General features: G+C 40.1%; 1 protein-coding gene across 4 annotated transcripts in view; it reads left to right on the top strand.

Moving 5' to 3' along the window:
• DISP1 (dispatched RND transporter family member 1) overlaps positions 1–24,505 on the top strand; it is a 53,451-nt gene that overhangs the window by 17,011 nt on the left and 11,935 nt on the right. The window contains exons 2-4 of one of the 4 annotated variants that reach the window (XM_015857271.2): positions 6,778–6,881; positions 7,014–7,314; positions 22,670–22,699. In XM_015857271.2, coding sequence (XP_015712757.1) covers positions 6,809–6,881; positions 7,014–7,314; positions 22,670–22,699 — 404 coding nt within the window. In that variant the 5' untranslated portion in view covers positions 6,778–6,808. Of the gene's footprint in view, positions 1–797; positions 891–1,159; positions 1,276–6,777; positions 7,315–22,669; positions 22,700–24,505 lie in introns of those variants that run through there. The other 3 variants (XM_015857268.1, XM_015857270.2, XM_015857267.2) reach the window with 3 other exon arrangements.

Here is a 24,505-nt window from a genome sequence, read left to right as displayed (position 1 = left end):
AGCGGGAACTGGGATTGTTCAATCTGGAGGAGAAGCAGGGGAGGCCTGTGGCTCTCTACATCTGCCTGAAAGGTGCTTGTGGCCGGGTGGGGATCAGCCTCTGCTCCTTGGTAGCAGTGAGAGGATGAGGGGGAATGGCCTCAAGTTGCAGTTGAAACAACTTCTCAAGAAGGGAGGTGATGCGGTGGCACAGGCTGCCCAGGGGGGTGGTGCAGTCACTGTCCATGGAGTTCTGCAAGAGATGTGGAGATGTGCCACTGGGGGACATGCTCAGTGGACTAGGTGATGTTAGAGGTCTTTTCCGACCTTAATGATTCTGTCATCTCTGGTTTCTGTTTGTTGTACCTTATGACCTGTAGGTAGACCGGCTCTCGGATTTGCAGCCCGTGCAGGTGGTTGACAACCACGGGGTGGAAGTAGGTGCTGGAGGTGGGGAGCAGGAGCTAAGGAGGAGCGAGGCAGGTTCCGAAAGCACTCCGAGTGACACCGGGCACTATTGTGCCCCCTTACCCCGATTATTTCCCTCGCTTGCGTTTTACGGGCGAGCTGATTTCACTTTCCATTTCTATGCAATCTTGTGTGTGTGTGTTAGGAGAGAGGTGAGGTCGCAGTGGGTACCCACCGCTGCGGAATATGGCTTTAATCTCCACGCTGGCTTTCATCAGAAGGATCAAAGACGGGCGGCAGCGCGAGTCCGAGGCCCCCATCCACAGCACGGGAGTGCCGCGCTGAGCCGGGGGGAGGCGGCCTCTCCCCCAGGGGGGCCTGGCCCCGCCGTGCCCGCCCCGGCCCGGCCCCCGCCGCCGCCGGCTGGTCGCTGCGCGCTGCTCGGCACCGGGCCATTGTTCGAGCGGGCGGCTCGGGGCTGCGAGCTGCTCGGCCAGCGCCTGGTAAGTGCAGAGGGAGATCGAGCCGGGTGGGAGAGAAAGCGTTAAGGTGTAGATCTCGCTAGGAGTACTGCCCGCGTTCGGGTTATTTAGGCTGAAACGCTGCTTTGTAGCCTAAGAGGAGCGCTCCGCTTGCAAGAGGGAGGCGAGAGAACAGAGAGAAGCAGCCCCGCGTCACGCTGCGGCTGTCCGAGCAGATCCGCTGTCATACCGACGGCGGCGGGGCCGTATTGCCGTCCTAGAGCAGCTGGGCACGGGGAGGCTCCGGCCGGGAGGGGAAGTGGAAAGGTCCTGCGGGAGAGCGTCGCTTTCGAAGAAAGTCGGTGTGAAAGTGCTTCCCTGCCTGGTGCTGCTCTGCTGCCGGATCCCAGCTTTGTACCTGTCTGAGGTGCCGTGGAGCAATTAGCGCTGCTGTCAGAACGGGGGGGTTGCTGTTGTTAGCAGCAGATGCTTAAAAGATTTCCCGGTGTAGATTTCCAGGATGAACAGAAAACCTGTTTTGAAACAGTTTGTCAAGAGGTTCCTTAACATGCGGTGTGAGGTGGTGGATGTGGTCAGGACAGTGGGAGGGTAGCTGGGGTTGTATCCTTAGGAGAGCTTCTTTTTGCCTCCGTTTACAGCTGTAATAATGTAAATGGCGCAGCAAGATGAGCCAGAAACCTGTCGGACTTTCAATACAAGTAAATAGTTTTAGATGAAGAAAGATGTGGGGTTGTGTGTGTGTTTGTGTGTGTTATCCCCCTGTGTAAGCAGGATTAGACCTATCTTGGGTCAGAATTTTTGCAATTATAAAAACTTAGATATCTTTTGTATGGTAATGGCAAGTCAGCAAGTTGTGTAAATAAGAGTTGGTGTGATGAGACCCTCCCAGCTGTAACCAGTGCATTGGAACTTGTAACAGATCTCCCTATATTGAGGTGTAGCTGCCTTCCAGAGCCAGGTATACTTTTCTTGTAGGATGGCTTGTTCTCATCAGGTCTTTGTCTCTCCCTTTCCAGAACTCTGGTTATGTGAAGCTCTTTCTGCTCTTTATATATATATGTGTGTGTGTGTGTGTGTGTGCCTATATATATATATATATATACACTTTTTTTTTCTTTATGCATGTATGTTTAACTTATTTTATAATAATTTAATCATGGCACTAAACTTCTAGAAAAGAATTTTCAGGGCTCCTTGTTACTTCTATTTTTGGCTTAATTATTATGAGCTCTGGCTTTCTAGCTAGAGCACTGTGATTGATTTCTTTAAGCAAAGCCTGGCAAATGATTTCTGTAAATGGTCTGCTGTTGTTTGTGCCAAGAAAAGTAACTTTAGCTTAAAAGCAAAATAGATTTTGCATTTCTTGAGCAATCTTTCCCACCCTCTGCAGCCTTTCCCAGCTCCCACAGCTGGTGGTGGTGGTGAGTGGCTTTGTGTGCCAGCTTGGCAACACTGACTCACCAGTGCCCATCTGCACCATGAGCTACGCGCTGGCGTGGGGACATCTGGAAACTCCCTGTCACAGGAATTGCCATTCCTCAGCCAGCCTGCGATGCAGGAAATGAAATCATGGTGGCTCAGGCTCAGGATGGGACTGCTTCAGAGCAGGTCAGGCTGTATGGAGGAATGGAAGAATTGGCTCCTTTTTTTGGGTCTTTTTTTTTTTGAAGAACTAGGTACAAAATGGAAGAGGGGAGATTTCCATTCTGGAAATCTCTTCTGCTTCCTAACTGTCTTCTAACTACTACCTCATGGTAGAAGTGCACAGACTGCTGAAAGTCTGCTCCTTACCGGGGAGACATTAATTGGGAAAATGTGTATTTATAGACTGCTCAGAAAATAGATGGACTGTAATCACTGCTCTCAAAAGTAGGAACTGCATCATATTGATCCTCAAAGTGCGGCAGTTGCATTAATCACATAAACCCGTGTGCTGGTGAAGGAATCTTCCTGAAGATAAACTGCCTGAAATGTACTTCAAATACCTGAGAACAAAGTGGAAGGGACAGGGAATCCTTGTTTCTAGCGAGTGCCTGTGTTTTGTAAAGTGCAGGCTTTTCAGGGAAGACCTAGTGGTTAACAGCTGAAACAGAAAAGCAAGAATCAGGGTATTGAGAGAAACCAAGCACCACATATGAATGCATAAGAGCTAGAGAATGTGAAAAATGTCTAGCTGAGAGCCAAAATGGAGATCAACAACCATAAAACATTAAAAAGCTGTTTGTCTTGCTAAAGAACACTGCAGTGATAGATAACTAGATGTCTCCCATTAAAAAAAAAACAGTATCAGACACCAGGCACCACCTGTTACTTCTGGAAATGCTAAGAAAAAGCAAAGATGCAAAGAATTTTGGTGATGCGAAGGAGGAGAAAACCCTCCTTAGAGTGGCTGTGTGCTCACTGGCACAGCAAATGAAGTCTGGAGAGGATTTATCCAAGTTTACAGTTTGAGACCACATAACCCATTTGCCACATGAAAAAACCTGTAGCCTCTTAAGGGACTGTAAGTCCATTATAACATTTCATCTGGATGGAGACTTAATAGGTAGCTATGGGATTGTTAAATGTTGCTTATTTCAAGAACGCACTACTTTATGAATTAAACTGCTTTAGATGAACTTTTGACATGAAAAGACTTTTTTTTCTTTTTTCTAATTTTTCTTTTTTTTTTCTCCTTCGGGCAGTAAGTTCACATCTGAACCACCCTGCTTTGTAGCGGATAGGTCTGAAAGGACCACTAAATCCAGAGCGGTTCATTTGGCTGATGGGTAGGATGCAGACTGCAGCTGCAAGGCTTTCTGTAACTCTTCAGTGAAACTTGAGTTTTGTCCTACCTTAAATTAAATCAATAAATAATCTTATAAAACAGTTTAGTTTTATTTTAGTATAAGGTGGAGATTTTGAGTATATGCATCTTTTATTAAATGTTCTTAAAACCCCAACAATGCAGAAATTAGCTCTTCTAACAATCTACCAATTATCTGTGCTAATACACCATGTTATACTAAATTTCCACTACATCCTTGCCTCTTGCTCTTGCACTCTTGTCATTCTCAATTGCAGGCATTATGAGTCCAGATGGGATTTGTTGAACCAATGTTTCTTTAAGTCTTTTTTTTTTTTTTAAGGAAACTTTAAAGTGAAGAAAAAAATAGTTCAGTTGAAGCCAAAGGAACAGGTGAACTTAATCCAAGTCTCAAATGAACACAGCAGTTAGAGAGCACCAAATCCTACATAGTTTCAGTGTGGTGCCGCATTACTTTATTTCCTGAAGGGCCTGCAATGTAGATGGCAGATGTCTGCCGAGTAAGCCGTGTTCATTGTTAGCTCTACAAATAATAAAGAGATTACTCCATAAAACCGTCACTGCGTAGCCCTGCCTCTGCAGGCTGTGGTGCTTTCCAGATATGACGCTGTTCCAAACTGTATGGCTGAATCTGTTCACTAGGTGAACAGAATCAGAATTATGTTGCTCAGATGTTGTGGTGCTGCTGATGGACCTCTGGCTTGTCTTTGAATTTACTGGTTTCTGAAGAGTCATCCTGAAGATTGTGTTTAAACTGAAAGCATGCAGGTAGATATTGTATCTGTTGAAAATAAGGATTTTGGTCTTTGATCATACTAAATATTAGCTGCAGGGCTGGCTGAAGTAAAAGCCCTAACTCCCATGTTACTGCTCAACAAGGCACAGACACCACAACCATCCCAAACCTGCACAGAGAGCACTGGTTCTGAGGGCTTGAGCTATAAGACTGTGCCTGTGCTGCGGATTCACCTCATGCAGAAATGCCTGCTTTCCTTCACACAATGATGAGAAACAGCTACTAAAAGTTATGGAGTGCTGTCTCAACTACTGCACACACAGATGGCCTGGGCTTAAAGTGAAAAGGATGTGGTTTGTCTTTTGGAAGGACTAGATAACTGCAGCATCTCCACGCCTCATGTTTGGTTGTGATAATAATTTGTGGAGCTGTAACTTTGGTTGGTTTACAGTTTCAAGCTATGATACAGTCGTGTCAAACTGGTTTAGAAAAAGAAATGTAACCCCACCAGTGTGCGTCCTAACTGTTACATAAGTGATGATGAAAATAATCAGCCAGCAGTGCCCAAAACACTGCCAGCCCATTCAGTAGGAGCTTTCTCTACTTGGCTATCTACTAAGGCTCTGTCCACTCCACTGGTCTTTGAAGCTGCCTGCAGTTCTGACCAAACTCGACTGTTCAAACACGGCAGCATTTCACATCACCAGTGCATCTCTTCAGCCCGAAACAAACTTTAGCTGACCACTTGAATTTACTCTCTGTGTTCTGTGAAAAGTCCTCAAGGCGCTTGACATGGGGAGGGGGTGCAGGGCAGGAATGTGTGGAATTAGACTCTGGAAAAACCTCCTGCGCCGAGTGCTTATCTAAATGCAAGTGACTTCCCAGGGAATCTGGCTCTGCTCATGATCTAGAACAAATAGCCCGGGATTAATTTTCGTTTCAGAAGTGAAGGATTTAGTTATGTCTCAGGGAGATCCCGCGCAGGGGGGCTGCTGGGGGCAACATTCCTCTGTGCAAAGCACTTTCTGCTCAGAATTAGCATTCAGGCAATTAAATAGCTCAGCTGGCTGGGCAGGCTTAGCGCTGAGCACTCTCCAAAGGTAGCAGAGAAGAAAACAAGTTAGAAACTTTCTTGCTTATCTGTCTTTGTGTTGTGTCTTTCTGTAAAGTTCAGTGTCTGTAATGCAAACCTTGCTGTTTCCACTTGTATTGTTGTTAAGTTCAGTATTAGGTAGCTAACATCGCTAGCCAAACTGCTTGTAATGAATTGTTTCTAGTTTTTAAGCAACTTGTGTTGGGTTATTCTTCCAGGTCGCATATATGTAATTAGCATCTGTCTTTCCTCATTGCTCTTAATCTTTTCTTCTCCCTCCCCATCCAATAAAGCTATGTTACTTGCAAAGCAATTTCTTTCCTAGGTCAATGTGATGTTTCGCCTTTCCTGTTACTTATCAAAACAATTTAACTTACTTCCAACTCTCATTAAAGCACACTTATAATTAACACAAGGAAATTGGCTATTCTAAATTTTGGTTATTGAACTAAGCTCCTTGTGCATCTTTCCAAAATTAATAGCTTTCACTGATTTAGGTTTTCCTCAAAAACAAAGTCCTTAATATCCTTTATTTTCAATACAGTGCATTTCTTAATTGCCTTTGGAATACGTCACGGGATGGGTGAGTTTTTCAGTCAGTAGTAATTGAATCCTAGGATCTTTTTTAAGCTTAGGAATGACATGTGATTGTATTACGAATGTTCAGTGTTGATAACAATTCATTATGAGCTTCTGCAAAAGACCTGCTCTACCACCCAACAATTTTGACAAAGGTTCGATTCATTTAAAGGAAGCGTTTTTAAAAGAATATCGTCAAAAATATGAATACTCGTGGTTTTCAGTAGAAATGGGAGGATGAGAAGGAAAGTTACCAAAACCACCACGTCGGTGATTATTAAACAATCTATGCTGTGTGGTCCTCTCTTCTGCTGGCTTTCAAAGAACGCAAGCAAACCGTGTGGTGCAAGGTGTGGATGGTTACGCAGTTTACACTGAAGTCTATTTTCATAAAGAGTGGCTGTTACTTGGTCTTATACAAAATGATCTTGTTCCCCTGCTTCTCTGCCATAACTTGTTGGCTGTGACCCAGAGTCTGTCATTTGAGTTATATAAATGTTGAGCAATTAAACCAAAACGTAACATTTTGTTGAACAAGAAGGTCCTTCAGAGCCTTCCTGACTGTATATATTACTCCTTTCCATTTGGCTGTGAAATGGTGAGAGGAGCTTTACTAATTTAAAAAGTAAAGTTATTTCTGAGTATCTGAAAACACAGCAGCTCTGTAAACTTCTCTTTATTTTTATTTCTTCAGGAACATCTCTCGTCCATCAAGAACTTGGAGCATGGCAATGAGTGATGTCAGTGAGTCTGTGGTCCTGAGCAATGGCAGCATCTTGTCAAATGCTACCAGCCCAGGTATTGTTGCGACTAATGATGGAGACGTTGCTTTCCAGCAGCTCCCATCCAAGGAAGCACCAAGAGCAAAAGCAAATCCAAATGGCTGCCTGCAATTTAATGGTACAATCAAACCATCCTTTCTGCCTTTAGACAACCAAAGAACTCAGCAGATGTTGTCACAATGCTGCCACCCTTGCCCATACCATCATTCTTTAAGTAGCCATAATAACAGGCAAGAATGTCATTCGGTGGTTGGCAGCTCAGCACCATCTCCTATGACTTCGTGCTGCATGCAGCCACATACTGAGTATTCAGCATCTGTTTGCCGAAAACACACACCCATATATCAGCCTGCCTGCTGTCTTCAGCCTTCCCCGTCCTTCTGCCTTCACCATCAGTGGCCTGACCATTTTCAGCATCAGCCTGTGCAACAGCATATAGCCAGGATAAGGTAAGCAGTTTGCTTGGTTTTTTTTTTTGGTTTTAGTTTTCAGCATTGGTAACTGTTTTGTAAATGTTTCATGAATACTTAATTACCTTAAAAACAACAGCAAAAGCAAAAATAAAATCAGAAGATCCAGAAGAGATGAATAGAATTTCTTCCTAAGTGTTCCTACAAGTTGATCTTTGCATTACTGGCATAACTTTTCTCAGAGGGCTCCAATTTGGGATCATGTTGTGCTACATGAATATTTTTGAAGCAAATTAGTTCTTTCTAGAAAAAGTTGCTTTTTCTTCCCAGGGATTGTTTGAAAAGCCCATTTCCAAGACACAGTGTTACACCTACATTATGTGAAACAAACAAATGCAGAAATAGCTGAGAGAGCAGCGAAAGAATGTGCAATGTCTGCGTAGTTTAACCAGAGCCCATATTTCCTCCAAAAGATGCGCTGGAAAATATTTTCAGCAACTCCAACCGTAAATGAACTGACTGTTTTTTCTTTGTCAGACCATCTGTTTCAGTGAGTTGCCCCCATGTGTTTTCAGCATATCTGCTAAACTGTGCTGGGACTGAGCAATTTTGGATTGCTCCAGGTTTTTAATCCTTTCTGCCCTCTACTTCACAGACACTCACCTTTTTATCTGTTACTTTTGGATATCCCAAGGCAGTATCTAAACTAGAGGAAGCAACAATCACAAGGGAATTCTACTATGGCCTCCTGGTTCTGGACAGTCAAGATTGCTGCCAGTCCAAGAGGCAGTTTCTAAAAGTTGAATTCCCTATGGCCATAACACACTTCTAAGCTTTTACACAAGGTTATTTTTCTTCTGAGTTGCACTTGTGCCAGGCTGAATGGTTTTTCACTGGGGTAGTAAATGTCTCCTTGTCTCCCCGTTGTCCAGCATCTGCATCCTTGCTCTGAAAGTTGGAGCTGCAAGTTATTCTCAGACAGTTGTACATATTTTGTCTTGTTGAAATGAACTAATTTTAAACTTCTGAGAATATCAGACTGGGAGAAACATTCAATGTGGAAAATGTCAAAGTGAATAAAGCTTTTTTTCCTTAAGGCGAAAGCAGATGAAAATAAGGATAATATGAAGTGCAAGTCAGATTTCCCCTGCCAGTTATTACTCTTACAAATGGAAAAATCTTAATTGTTCAAACAGCTTACCATCAAACTTGTTTTTACTACCCTGTAGCTGCTTAATTGTTAAGAAAAGATGAAAACTTCTGTGTAATGCTATATGCGAAGGTATGCAGGAGGTTGAACAGTTACTGAATCACTCAAGCGTGCTTTTCAGTGTCAGAGTGGGTGCACTAATTCTGCTGTTTTTCTTGCTCTGGAGCCAGGACTGTTAAATTTCATCTGTATCCCATAGTCTTGAGGACGGGAATAATGTTTGATGCGTAATCTGGGTTTCTGTTCTTGCTCTGGGTAAGAGCACTAAAAAGTTCTGCTTTCTGATAAATAATGATTTCCAGACTATTGCAGAAATACCGTGTGTTGGGTTTTTTCTGTTGTTTGTTTGAACTTGTCTGATTAGGATCTTGAGCCAAGATGCTTTTTTTAATCTCGCACTTCCTCCCCGTGACGTTAGCACATAAATTATAAATAATTTGATAAACGCTCGTCTGAACGTTAGCAGTCAAAGTAAGGGTAGAATCTGACCTTTAAACCATCTGTCTTTTTTAGCGTGCTCTACAGATCCCAATCAAAAGTTCACTGCTTCTTTTCTGGAATTCCTTGTAGTTAATGCAACTGAGTTTTCTCAATGAGAAGATGCTTGCAGTCTGCAGATTAATTATTTTCACCCATCTGCTAAAAGCCACCCAGCTTCTACTTGCTGTCACTTGTTTTTAGCTCAGGATATGGTAAATAACTTGGGTCCCTTGCCGTGCTGAAGAAGCTGGTATTATTGGCATGGAACCAAACGCTTTCTTACTCTGCATAATCTACAAGGTGTGTCTAAATGTTATATTCTCTTGTTGCATTGTGAATGCAGTTTAGCGTACTGTGAGACCACTGTCAATGAAGACATGTTGGTGGGAGTTAGAAACACAGTGCAGTTGGGAATAGCCTTGCAGAGGGATGGATGTATGCTCAAGAAGAAGCAATCTGGTTTATCAGTAATTACTTTGCAGTGCTAAAGAGATTAGAAATGCTGTATGTGACATATTTTTAAATGGCTGCTGTTCCACACTCTAATTTTGCTATAATTTTGAGCCTAAAATCTGCAGAACAGCTTCTTTTCCAGGCATTTTTCTTACAAGGCTCATTGGAAATCATCCAGTTTTATAAAATGTGCGTGTTTTAACAGGGTTACTTAAAATGCAGGTTCTCCTCTGTTACATAAATTCAGAATGTAGTCAAACTAGCTTTGGTTTGGGTCCTTTATATTTAAAGATACACATTAGAATACTGCTAGAGTTTTCGGTGGGGGGAATGATTCACTAGAGGAGGGCAAAGGATTTTTGCAAACTATCACTCACGCTTACGGCTCTGGGCAGGTAACCAATTGTTTCAGCACGACAGGTTTTGTCAGGCTTTTAAGCCCAAGGCTTAACATTTGTCAGTGAGCTAACTATAAAGGAATGTGGATCTGGTATATCATTGTGAATTGGAGTGCATAAAGAAGACATTGAAATAATGCCACACTTGTCCTGTCCTCTTAAAGCTGTCTGGATCTGGAATTTTGTAGTGCTCAGCTTTGAAGTTTATAAATAAAATTGTATGGACATGGCATCTATATACAATAAGTTGAATGCCTAAGGAGGAACTGGTATATTTTTAGGTGGGTGAAAAAGGCTTCTTACATAAACAAAACATTTTTAGTGGTTGGTGGTATACAATGTGATGGTGGCAAAAAGATCTTTATTATGAAAGCTGGTAAAGCAATTTGACTGTTGGTCATATAATGGTTCTAACTTTCAGATAATTTTCTGAGGTTAGAGGATACTGAGCAAAGTTGTTGTGATATTTTGGGCACACTTTTAAGATGTAGTTCATTCAAACATGTTCGTCTCTCTTTTCTGTTGAAAAGGGTATCTTGACTGCACACAGTTCCTGTGAAATTCCAGCTGTCTGTCCACATCAGAATGTAACTGTCCAGGGGACTCGCTCTGCTTTCTGACAGCTTCTAAACTGATCAGTTCGAGTGGTACAATTAGTTCTTCTGTGTAGGTTAATACTGCACACCCTGTCCCTTTGAAAGGCTTACGTTCTGTGTCTGAAAGCATTTGTATAACAACAAATGTGTGGGGCTTGGGACCCCTGAAAGGTGGGTGGTTATTGCCCTTCCTTTGCCACCATCTGCTTCTGTCATTATCAGCAGCCTTCACTGGACAGACCGTAGAAATGAAGAGGACCCAAGCAAGGCTGTTAATCTGTTGTTAAGAAGTGATGAAGACTGATGCTTGACAACTGGAAGGACCAAGTTAGGAGACACTAGGGAAGGGTAAAAATGTGCAGGCTAGCAGCATGTTTAGTGGGATGAAAGCAAAGTAAAATAAATAGTACTGGGTTACATATTCCATCAGAGCTAAACACTAAATAAGTATAACATCAGAGAGCTCTTAGAAAACATTCCTTGTATTCTTCAAAATCTATTTAAATCTATAAATCTATCCATACGCATGAATTCAGGCATGTCAATAGGGACAGAAGAGGAAGAATGTGCAGGAAAGGTTCAGTTTCAGATTTGTGGAAAGCATGTGTTAACAATGTGTATGGCTGCTGTATCTGATCCCAGTTAAACTGCTTCTCTCACACTTTTATGTGAACTTTTTAATGTGAAATCTCAGAAAGTACCTGTATCCTTACTAATCTTGATGCTACTTCTTTTGAGATCTATCTTTTGTTGTACAATAAGGAAAACTTCTTTGTATGGATTCAGTGACAGAAGGCAGGGAAGGAGAGGTCAGGGAGCTGCCAAAAGTGGTGATAAGGAAACTGCCAGGGCAGTTTTGTGCTATGGATATATGTTCGAATTCTGCTATATCTCACAGAGTTGTGTGCCACACACAGTTTAAACACCACTGCAGCTCTACTTCAGTACGTACATTTTGATACTTCAGAAAGGAATTCTATGAAAACGCAAAGGCTGTGATGACGGAGCATTATAACCGCCTCTTACACATGTAATATTTTGTTTCTAGTCACATGGCACAAATAGAACAGAAAGAAATAAAAAGCTCTTGTTTTTTCAAAAAACAAGGAGCTGTTTGCCAAATACCAATCTTAATAACAGGACTTTGTTATGAAACAGCTCCCTGCCTAATTCCAGGCAAAGGATAACTGTTATCTAGTACGTTTGGCCTGGCTTGCAGAACTGATTATACGTATACACGCATATACAATAGTTCTAAAGATAGTTTTTTTATGTCAGCAACATTAACTGCTCATAAGAACTACACAGAGATTTTAGTATTTTCCACCTGTCAGCTTTCCAGTTTTGAAAATTGTTAGCTATATTTAACACAGAGGATGCTTTTCACTTCTATATACAAAATATGCATTGATGTCTTTCATATAATGTGAATGTTGTATAATAGATCAGTTAATAACTTAATTCCTTTCCCACGGGAAGACTGAAAATACAGATCTTCAAAAAATAAGAAAACCAAATCCTTTAGATTTTTTGAAGGTTGTTTCTGAACCTTCAGCTGAAAGGCAGAAGCTGCTGCTGCTGCTTCATTCAGTGTTTCGTATGTTGCAAATATGCTGAGCTTGAGTTGCTGCATGTTGGTCGTTTCTGTGGAAAGAGTACAAATTCTGACTTTAATCTCGTTTAAGGCATTTACTGCATGCTAGAATAGGAATTCTTGGTTTCCCATCATTTCCCAGAGTGGAGTGGCTGGAGGCAAATGGGAACCACAAATTAGGTGCTCCCATTCATGCCACAGCACATTGGCATACTTGGATTTTAATATAAATGATGAATGGGCAAGGAATGTATAGGAATTTCATGGTTCTTTTTTGTTCTGTGTCTGAATCCAAATGCAGATAATCCGTTGTACAAGTGTACAGGAAGAGCTCTCCCTGAGATCGAACAAATGGTTTCTTTCGTGATGCTCAACAATCAGAGTTGTGTTTCCTCAGTTTTATGGTTTTTTTGTTGTTTTTTTTTTCTTCAATTTTACTTAGTCTTAAGCTGATAATGTGAGAGCTTTATTCTGGTTTTATTAATCCATTTACTGTTCCATTGCTAATTATTGTTCTTTATCAGCTATGCAGACATCATGCTGCACTTTGTTAGTCTTGCACAGAGCTGAAAGCAGAGAACAGAGTACTGTGACCAGAATCAGAGTAAAAAATGTTATTTATAATTCAGTGGTCAATCAAATTAAAAGTAACACATGTAGAAAAAAATAAAGTGCACTTAAAAACAAAGCATAGCAGCTACTTCATTAGGCGGTCCAGGAGATTCTTCTAGGCTTTTAATTGTACTAATTAAGCTTTAGGTTTTGTCTAGAAAAAAATGCTGCTTTGAACCAAGCATTAATGCAATAACAAAGAAGACAGGCCAGGCTGGTGCTCTGCAAAGGAGCAGCTGGGAGATGATGGGACCCTCATCTCTGCCACTTAGAGACTCCAGGTTCTGCATGCTTGAAAAACAAATATCCTGTGCCCCAAATCTCTCACCTTGTCTTGAACAACAGAGTAGTAGGGCTTGAGTAGCAGTCTGCATTCCCAGCCTCATCCAGTAAAGAATGGAGATTCTCCTTTTTCTTCCTTTTACTGCTGATGTATTTGTAAAAGAGTTTCTTGTTCCTTTTTACGCCAGCAGCCAGGTTGAGTTCAAGCTGGGATTTTGCCATTCTGATGTTCTCTCTACTCATCTCAACAACTTCACAGGACTTTTTCTAAGTCTCCTGTCCCTTCTTCCGCAGGAGGTAGACTCTCTTTTTCTCCTGGAGCCTCAAGAATAGCTCCCTATTCATCCACGCCAGTCTTCTTCCCCACCAGCTCATTTTGCAGCTCAGGGGGACAGCCTGCTCCTGCACCTTTAAGACTTCCTTCTTGAAGAGCAACCAGCTGTCTTGGACCCCTTTACTCTCTAAGACTGAATCCCAGGGGACTCCCCCTACTAGTCTTCTGAACAATTCAAAGTCCGCCCTCTGGAAGTCCAAGGTAGCAGTTTTGCTGCTTCCCCTTTTGACCAGGGAAAGTTCCAATCAGTCAAGTGGATGAACTTTTGCGAACTTATTCCTGAATGGTTTTGATTCTGTTAAATTTGTGTTACAGTCCTGATTTATCTCACAGTACTTTTTTGGCATCTTAGCTACAGTACTGAAACCATTGAAATGGACTGTAAATGTTTCTTTTTTGCTTGTTTTCCACTGGGTAAACAAAACAGATTTACTCTCAGGAAATGCGGAAGGTGATGCCACATAATGTATGCTCAGTTTTTCAGTGAAGTTACCATATTCCAAGGAGCCTTTTTTTGTAGTTCCATACTAAATCCTTTTTAATCTCTTAGTTGTGTTGAACATACATTTGCTTTATAGCATCTTAAAATTAGGATGCTCTAAGTGACTACATTCACAAACATTGGAATGGCATCATAATGTTAAAGTGTTCATTTGGAAAGCAAAATTAATTCATGGTATTTTCATTTACTGCAAGTTGTTAAATATGTAGAGAGGTTAAAATTAGGATTTATCCCAGTAGTCAGTCTAATATTTTGGAAAAAATTGGGAATGTATGCTGTCTGAAAAAAAGAGAAGTTCTGTGTTCAAAGGAGGTCTCCTAAGTTTCTGAGAGCAAAAGTGATCCCTCTGGTGACTTACAGCCACAGATTCCTTCATCTGTCCAGGAAGGAAGAGCAAAGCTTGTGCATGTTAAAGTAACATATATTACACTTGAAGTCCCCCTATTCCAGTGGCAAACTTAGGTACGCTTAGTGTCACTCATTAATGCCTATAAGAACATGGGTTACATCCTTTGTGGAGAAATACCTTTACAAAAATAGGTGTTCTTGTATATCTCATTCTCCTTGGTATTGTTGGATGAAACTTATAGTGCTCTGTATGTTGTTTTGTTGGGTCATGTTAATTTCCTGTCTGTCAGAGAAATACAAGACGTGACCATGACCTTGCATTCCTCCATTCAACTGGGAAGTGTAATAAAAAAAGCTTTGAAATAAAATATATCTAAGGAAGGAACTTTCTGCCAGTAAAGCTGCTGAAAACTACTCTGATGATCATTTAAATCCCAGAACATATCTATTAATTTCACTGTAATTATAGAGAAAAGAAAAAAAGACTAACGGTTTTAGACTTGTGAGGGATCTTGCAATAATATTAGTCTGCTCCAAATTAGCTGCTGGCTTGTTTTCAAATAATGATTCATGGTGGTATTTTCCTAAGCCGTTTTTATTGTCTTGAATAGTTCAGAACTGTTGTTCAACTTGCCATGCGGTGCTGTATGTGGTCCTGCTTTTGGTGCTTCAGAAATTAAGAGAATATATATGTACGTCTTTAAATGAAACTTTTGCAGAAGAATATACTTGAAATTATGTATAATCTTTGCCATTTAGAATCGGGGCAATCCATTTTAAGTGTGTTTGATGGCAGTGTTGTTATTTGTATTCTGAGAACTGTGTATAAAAGTGGATTCAATCATCGAAGAAGAATTTCTGAGGGAAAGAAGAGTCTAAGAAAAATAATTGTAGGGTGTATATGACATAGGTCCCTCATACGCTGCTGGATTTTCCTACAGGGAAGGTGTTTACTTCCTGTTCAAGACAAGTGAACAAGCTAGACTCTATTAAGGAACAGAGCTACCTTTCTTAGCAGTTGATAATATTTAGTCAGTTCTTGAAGGTGAAAGAGAGAAGACATCAGAAGTCAGCAAAAATGAAGTTCTAACTTAAGCTGAAGGCTTTCAGTAAACACAGGCTCCTGTGATGTATTCAGTCCGAAGGAAAAAAACATGCTAAGAGCCTAAAACCTTGGAAGTGTTTGTAGTCATTTGCATGCTAAAATTTTATGGGTATTTTTAGCATATATGAAATCATACTGGGATATTAATCTTATTGAAATAACTTCCAAAGTGCGTATATGGGATGCATAGACCTTTTCCCATATATATGTTGACTTGATGATAGAAACATATTTTCCTGCTCAGTTAATCTGTTGTACGTTGCCATAAGCTGGAAGTTTGAGACTGAGAGATACCAACGCTACTTTTCACTTTTTCAAAAGGAGGTTAACATTTGTTTTCAATATTTAATATTAATTTCAGAGCAGAAAGAGTGATACCAAAACCCTGTCGCAGTTAAGTAGGGTTTGTCACTGATTTTAAAGACGTCTTTTTTTACCCATTGTACATGCTATAGGCCAACAGAATATCTACTTTTAGGCTATATTAACTATTAACTCAAGATTCTTCAATCCAAGTGTCACACGGAAATGATTTTACTACTGGTGACATCTTTCTTACTGTATTTTTTTTTCCTTTGAGAATGATAGTATTATTTATTCATACTTCTCATAAGCAGAACAGATCCTCAGTTGGAACTGAGAAGTTAGGGAAGAATACGTGAAGAAGAGACAAGAACCTTTAAACAATGTGGTATCTGAGCTATAAAAATGTGAACTGGCAAGCTGTTGGTTTTTGGTTTCTGCTACAAAGTCTTCCATTTTGTTGAAAATTATGCATAAGAATAGTCTTAGCAGAAATAATTCATAAGTATAATGTTAGTCAAAGGTGCAGCATTGAAATGTCATGAAATAACAGTTAGTTTCACATCATCTCTCCCTGCCATTGTAGAGAGAAAGAAAAAGTAAAATCATTTTGAGTTGTTCTGGACATTATATGGGAAGAAAGAAAAAATTTAATTTGGAGGTTTGCTTTTTTTAAATTACAACTTAATTGCTTTGTTTGTTGCTTGAGTGTTAAAATGATAACGCAGGAAAGGTGTTGTGTCTCACAGAGTGTCAAAAGCCAGCTTGATATTTTAGAGCAATTAAAATTGTTCTCATGGGTCAATAACATTCTAAAAAACATTAGGATTTTCTTTCTCTGCAGGGATTTACTTTGTATTGCGTGTTCTAATGGAAGGTGTACAATAAGATGCATATCTCATTCTGTCCTGCAGGGATTTAGCTTATCCTTCAGTATAATAATGGCAAAAAGCTATGTTTTATCGCTGCTTGCAACCGGATCTACCAACAAAGGGAATAACTCCCCTCTGGCATGGCAAAGCTTTGAGGTTAAACACCTCATAATCCTTGGACAGAGGAAGCTTTATGTTGATATTTTTTTCCAGTAAGTAGAGCTATTTGTTGTTAATTTAACATTCACGTCTTTTCAGTAAATTAAATGCAAGCCAGCAAAATTAGTTTTTTATGTTACTACCTTTTCATGATTTTTTTTTTTTTTAACCACTGCCTTCAGGCACCTGTGGTATACAAGGTGCCTCAAAAAGAAGGTACAGTTTTTGCCCTGAAGATCACACTGGTTTATAAATGTACTATGTATTTCTTTTCTGTTCTACACTTGGAAATATGTTTGGGCCCTCATGTTACAGTCCATTGTAACCATTCCTGTTGAAATGCAGCAGAGCATGGATTCCAGCTGGACTTCTTGAATTTATCAGCAGTCATTACTTTGACATCTGAGAGCAGTTTCCAGTTTCTGCAGTGGAGTTGCAAAGCCTGGTGTATGTCTATTTGAGATGCTTATCCTCCATTTATCTGGAACCGTGCAATAAACTTCTTAGTGGGGAATGGCGCAAAGAAAGCAGAGCATCCTCAGGTAGTGCTGGTCCCAGCTGGAGCTGTCTGAACATCAGGCAGCAGTTTTGTGCTGTGCACATGACAGAGCACTGGCACAGGTTGCCCAGAGAGGCTATGGAGTCTTCTCCATGGAGACTGTATGTGGGACTGGGCAGCCTGCACTGCATGTCCCTGCTTGAGCAGGGATCTGATGGACCCAGAGGTCCTGCCAGCCTCAGTTAGTTTGTGGTTTTGTGCAATGGCAACTTTTAGCCAAAGCTAGAAGGATTCCTTTTCTTACAGAAGTACCTGCACTGACACTTTCAGATTTGTCTGTGGTGCTTTGAGTTCTTGCATTATACCTCAGACTAAGGCACAGCAATCCCAATCATTGCCTTAGCGCTGCCTTGTGTATGGGGTGGAAGCCCCACATTGTGAATTTCAGCTCAAAGCCTACCTTGTTTCTTATTTCTCCATGGAACACAAGGGAAAAGCCCATCTGAGCTTCAGTCTTTACATCTGTGCACTGCGTAATAGAAATTAATTGCATCTAAGTGTCATGAAATAACTCAGAATCCAAATATTTAGCCAGAGGAATATGTAGAGTTGTGACAGGGATTTAAGGTGTTTTAAGAAGACATTGTTTGGCCAGCTTAGTACAAAAGCATTGAAAGTTTTGAAATGTATTGACCCTCTTTAACTGACTTAGTAAAACTATTTACATAAACAAGTACGCAGGAATGTTTATATTCAAAAATCATATTAGTATCTTTTTCAATCTTTTAACTTACAGTATCCCCCTACACATTTAAAAATGCTTGTTGTTCCACATCAGGTAGAAAAAGCTCTTCTAAGTATGTATCAAAGAACAATTTTCAATGCATTTACTGTGCCATAGACCCTTTCTGCAGCATTTCTTGCATAAGCTCATGGAGCAGCTCCTGTTATTTGTGGTGTGAGGTGAAAGTGGTTCCTCTAGTTGATAACTTTCTTGCGATCAAGATTTGTGAAGAAAAATTGCAAAAGAATGTCGTAGAATATTTAAGTACTTTTATTGTCATCTGATACTTTCTGGTTTGTATTCCCATGAAATGCAGTAGATAAGCAAAACAAATGCACTGCATAAACAATAAACCATCCATAATTTTATTATTAAGTGTTAAATTCATTTGAAACAGTTACATGCTGGGGAATATGCTCATGAAACATTGCTTTGTGGCATGTAATGTCCAACTAATGTAAAGGCTGTAGAACTAGATTTAATCATACTTAAAATTTCCAAAAGCTTGCCTTTTTGCAGTGGTTCTTGAAATGAGGACCGAGCTCTCCTGTTACAACCATGGCAATCTACTAACTTGCATGAGAAAACTGATTCAGTGCTGTAGTTGCACGGAACTTTGGCCATTCTGAGAAGCAGAAGGCAGGATGTGGCACTGTGTGTTCTGCTTTAGGAAGATGGAGTACTTGTAGTGTTCTCTCTCAGGTTGAACAAGATGTAAAACAGTCTTTTTTTTTTTGTGTTTGTTATTTGCCCACTTCAAGCTGATACATACACAAGGATGTGAATGCTTTCTGTTTCCATACTGTTCAAAATATTGATAGAAGTGCTGAGCGAGAAGTGCTTGCTCAGGATGGATATTGAATAGTAGAGTTGTAGTCATCCAGTCCAAACTGGTGTCCCAGTCCTCCCTGCTGTTACTTGTCATCACCTGCCATAAGCTGTCTGAACTTATGGCAGTGCTTTTCAAAACCAGCACTCCTCCTTTTCACCATTTTGTGCAGAAGCGTGCCAGGCAACAAGGCAGATTTCACATCGAGAAATGTACAGGATTTATAACCAGTCTATTTATCTTCTCATTCTATAGTTCCTAATGGTGTGAAGTTCAGTCTAAACTAACCATTAAAGGAGGAAAGCTTGAAGTAAAGCATCCATTGAATAGAGCCAAGGCTTGCAGTAAATGGTAGTAGAGTATAACCTGTGCTTTTCTTCCCCTTAACACAGTGTGCATTGGATTTTAATGTGACTGTAATTTATGTAATACCCTTATTTTTTGCTAGTCCTATTATAAACAAAAGTGATCGTCACTTTCTGCTATCAAATATCTGAGAAATAAGTACAAGAGTAATTCAATACACGCATCAGTTTGGCTTTTGTCCCAACACAGTTACGGAATTTGCCATTTCTTTCTCATGAAAACTGATTATTTTTTTCTGTCTAGACTTATTTTTTTTTTCAGAGCTTAATGGTGTTATTTAAACTGACTAAATGGGAGTATAATGCCCCAAAAATTAGACACAGCAGCATTAATTAAGTGGGAAAGATCTGGTTTTACCATGCATTTCTGTGTTTTAGAGCATAACTAAAGAATTTTTGTGCGTAGTTTACAGGGATAACTTTTCCTATTGCCTGATATAATAGAGTCATCACAACAGCTGCAAAGCATTGGTTACACTGCTGGAATTCACTCTGGTGTACACAGGTTTCTTTAATGCATGCTTTTCGAAACAAAACAGTATGATAGCAGGTGTGACCTTTAACCCTCTCTAACTTTGAAGAACTTAATCATCATCATTTGTTCAGCTCTGAATATATTTTGCAGGTGGAGGAAACAGAGGGAAATGTAGTTTGGTTTTGTTGGGAAAAAGAGAGGGTATGAAACGACTGCACTGGTGCTTGTGTTCTTTTTATGTGCATAAATTAGGCAAGGTTGATCTTGCAAGTTTAATCTTAAACAAATCTTAAATTCTATTGAGAAAATCTGACTTGACATATAATTGTTACAATGGCATAATTGAAATACAACGTGTATTTTTATGAAGGGTTGGGTTTGGGGGATGTGTGGGCATGCTTCTCCAGATGAAGCAGCCAATGCTTTCTTTATAGGGTCAGGGAGATCACTGGTCAAGGTGTTTTGTTGTGTGGAGAGCAGTGCTGCATCCTGGGCAGAGGAAACCACTCTGTCTGGGGGAGTTAGGCCTCACATAAAGCACCTGCTTGGTTTTTCTACCATGTAGGTTGACACTGTTGGAAAAGTGGGCACTAAAATTGACAAAGTCTGAGCATACAGAAGGCAGTTTAATCTGTCAGTATAAACTGGAATTGTCAAACCTTAACACACATCAGTATAGACCTGAATTACAACCACCTGCACTCATCCTTGCATGGCTGTTTGTTCTGTTAAATAGCTGTACGGTGGTGTTACTTGTAGTGAGGTCCATTAGGGCACAGCTGAGGAAGGGACTGACTTTCACGGGTAACTTGATATATATGGAAATGCAGATCTTTAAAAATGGAAGATAGAAATAAATCAGAAATAAATCTTTTAATCACTCTGTTTACAGTAAGTATGTGTGGGTTTGTTTCTCTTTAATCTAGAATCTCAAGAATACATGCTGCTATTACAAAAGTGTGTTATCTGACTCAAGCTTTGTCCTATTCCATACAGGCTTGCAAGCATGGATTCAGCTAGTGCTCTTGGTGCTGAATGAAAGGCCTCCCTGTTGCGATATTTGTCTCCATATAGAAAACTCCCTTGAGACTGGAGTTCAGTGGTTTCTGACCCCAGTGCCTAGTTTCTTATCATTCACGCTAGTCAGTGTGAAGGTGGTTTTGTGGCTGAGACTGTAGGTGGGATGACAAGAAGCCTCTTGAGCCTGCCACACGGCTTCTTTGCAGCCTCAGGCAACTTACTGCTGCAAAAATCACTTCAGAAATCAGTTTATTTGGGTATCTGTAATAGCTGACAAGTATGCTATTCTTCCCTTGGCACCAGAAGTACGAGGAAATGTTTGGTATTAGTTGGAAAATGAGTGTGTTCAGTATCTCTGAACTAAAACTACAGGCTAAAAGTTGGTGACATTTCATGAATTTAGCCTTAGTTTCTGGGACTAAATTTAACAGAAAACTCTTGTCTGTACCTTTCCTCAGTGTTTGAGTTACTGCAGCTGCAGACTGGGGAATCTCCTCTCCTGCTCCCCTTCTCCAGCCTCTGAGGGCTGATAGGAGTGATCTGTGCTACTGTTCTTGTTCCCTTTAGCTGCTACAATGCTTTGGTGGGTTGGAGCATTTCCACACTGCAGTGGGAAAATCTACAATTCTTATGTGATAAGAATATCACAGTTTAATTAAAACAGAACTTTGTTTCTTGAGGAAATATGTTGAGAGACTTTGTATCTCTTGATGAAATGTTCTGTCACCATTACGTTTGTGCCGTATTGCCTGAGATATACAATGAATGAGCACAAAGAGTGAAGGAGGGCTTTTTTCTTCCATCCTTTCCACTGAAGAAGGGAATAAAAAGAATGCTAGTGTTTATATTACTCGGCCAATTATATTTTTATCTTTCCTTTTGCTGTCTTGTTATTTGACAACACTTAGCTCATGCATCTGAATTAGACTGTGTGTTGCTGTGTTAGGAGCTGTTTTACTTAGGTTATTCTTGTTTGATGTAATAGACTTTGATTTCGAGGCTCACTTTTATATGAACTAGAAGTAGACGTAGTCTGAGCAGTCCTGTCATTTTGTACAGGTGTGGTTGCAGCTGGTTTGAGGTGGTTATGCCAGAATGGCTGTTCCCTTGGGCTACAGTTTCAGAACTGTGTGGTGAATCTTACTTTCGAATGGCAGCACATCTCATTCTCAAGCACTGAATTTGACTACAGGCTTTCAAGACAACCCACAAAGGGTCCAGAGTTGGAGCTGTTAATCCAGTGGTCTGGAAGTATACAAATACTTAATTCTTTGGAAACCTCAGTGCTGATGTACTGAGTGACCTATTTTATGTAAGCAGCTGTTTCCTAATTCTTCGTTTTCTCTGCTTTTTTAAGAAGTAGTATTGAATATACCCTTAGTGGTGAAACAGTTTCATAACTTAACCAAAGCCTAAGCATGGATATTGTACATAGATACTGTACATACTGATGGTATGTCATGTTCGTAGATTGGAAATTCTTGGAAGAACTTACAGTTTATTCATGGGAATCTGGAATGGGAATAAAGTGAAATGTATGTGGGGGTTGCTTGATCAATAGATAACAAAATGAAGTGCTTGCTGGATGGTTGCAGGTAAGAATAATTTGCATTTGGGTTTGCTATCTCCTCATCAAATTGTTTTTATTAGATTTTTAATAAGCAATAGAAAATCGCACAGGTTATTTTATATGGATACTTGCGACAAAAGAAAAGCTATGTCCAAAACCATTTTTTTTGTTATGGAATTACAGATGATAGTTAAGAGGTTTCCTGAATTGCAGTTTCAGAACATGGTGTTTTGGTTGTTCTTTACCATAATATGTAAACGTTGTCATGATTTTTAAGGGTATTGAATTTTAATCTTGTTTGTTGACTCTTTTGTTGAAAACTGGAACTGACGCTTAAACAGTAATCACAGAAATCAGCTGCATGAAATTTTACTTTCAAAAAGCCAGCTGTCTTTGTAGCTATAATTATTCCCTGAATTATATGTTTGCAAAGGCTCAATTGGGTGTGATTGTATGACTTAAAAAAAAAATAAATCAGATTCTAAAATGGCTGATTTTTTATGATTTAGTTGCTATCCTTGTATGGGAAGAATTAAAAGAAAACTTGGCACATTCACATTTATTTCATATATTCTCAACCACTCTTTTTTTCCCTCTTTTCCAGGCCAGCCAGACCATTCAAGTTACCGAAAAGGTGAGGTACAATAATACTGTCACATGAAACATTTACAGAATCATAAAGGCATAAGGTGATGGCAAAGCTGTTATTCACCACACAGTGTAAGAGTAGGGGGCATTCAAGAAAAATGGTAGGCAATCAAATTTAAAAAGGTTTTTTAAGTAGGTATCTCTTTACACAGTGGGTTATGAATTTTGGAAACTTCTGGAAGAATTCATCCTCAGTGGATTCCTAAATAACCACTGAAAGGATTAGTCAGGGTCATGCTCCTTAACATCCCTAATCAGGCATCTGTGAATTCCATTGCTTGTAGTGACCTCTTTACTATCCTGAATCTGTACTTGGTGTATTTCTGTTTCTCTGTGTGAGACTGGGGCAGTGGTTAAACTGAGTATGTCCGCATATAGGTGCTGAACTGATTTGTTTGACGCTACCCAGATTTTGTGCCTTAGCTTAAAATGGAAGGGGAAGCAGGATGCTGTCTTTTCTCTTTTTCCTTTTTAAGAAACTACTTTCTTGAGACCAGTTTTTGGTGGCACCAAAGTGGTGAAGTCGGCATAGGTTGGATTCTGTATTATATCTCCTAAACATTTTTAATTGTTTAAATCATAGGGGGAAAAAGACTGCAATGTTGAAAGCAGCGGATAAATTGATATAAGTAAAAGATTCCAGTTAGTGCCTTAAACATCAGAAATTCATCACACAGTACTTCAGTAAATGGGGGGAAAGAAAAGATGGTGTGGGAACTTAGCCGTATGCCCAGCTTATTACACACTTCTGGTTTTACTGAGGCATGAAGAAGTATGGGGTGTTATCCTGATTCAAATGTACATGCTTAGCAATAGAGATATACTTCATGAACATAAGTGGTGCCTTAACTGAGGAATGGCTTTAGAATGGACTTTTCTCTCGGACTCAGAAATGATCAGATGTGGAATCTAAGTGAGGACATTGTCTTACTTTTCACAGAGAAAATGTAATTGGACTCATTTTCTGCCTTTTTAATGGGCCAAAAATAAAATAACTGCCATCTGTTTGGCCTTTTCAAGTAAGCTGACAGGGCTGCCTGTAGGGAACTTGGTTGGATTCAGAGCCCTCAGCAATACCGAGTCACATTCAGATGAATAAAATTAAAATTTAGCATGATCAGAGCTGTTATGTTGTGGTTCAGGTCAGCTTTGCTTATCTGAATGTTGGCACCTGCTGTGGGAAAAAGAACATTGGTGCAAATGTGAACAAATGCTTGCTGTCCTCCTAGTGTGGCTTGTTCACTTTCTGAACAATTCATCTCAGATGCAGTTCATGACTGAAGGATTTTAAGCAACTTCAGAGCTGCTCTATTGAGAGTGGAAGCAAAGGAGATAAGATGCCGAAGGGCTAAACCTGGCACTACTAGTGATGAATAGGAAAATAAATAGTTTAGGTAAGATTTTATGACTTCAGAGCAAATGTCTGTAATAGCTAGTCAATGTAGCACTTGGTGTTTATGAAAACATTAAATCCTATAAATAGGAAAATTCTATTAGGTCATTTACTTCCCTTCTACTTTGTACAATTGGCAAGCTGCCCCTTTGTGATTCACCTTAATAAAAACTAATGCTTCAGACTGCTTTTCAAGCTTTTGCTAATTAACCTCTTGTGTGAGACTAGGATTATTCCACATCTCCCTAATGGGTTATTGGGATACACCCTGTACTTTAGATTTCCTGTCTCCTTTATGCTACGTTTGGACCCCTTGACCATACTTACCTACTTCCCCATGCTAGAAAGTCAACTTGCTCACAGCTGTTGGTATTACGGTTAGAAAAGGGGGAAGCTGTT

The sequence above is a fragment of the Coturnix japonica genome, chromosome 3 (genome assembly GCF_001577835.2).
Source record: "Coturnix japonica isolate 7356 chromosome 3, Coturnix japonica 2.1, whole genome shotgun sequence".
Taxonomy (NCBI): Eukaryota; Metazoa; Chordata; class Aves; order Galliformes; family Phasianidae; genus Coturnix; species Coturnix japonica.
The sequence above is the reverse complement of the archived record's forward strand: the minus strand, read 5'-3'. Positions and strand labels throughout refer to the sequence as shown.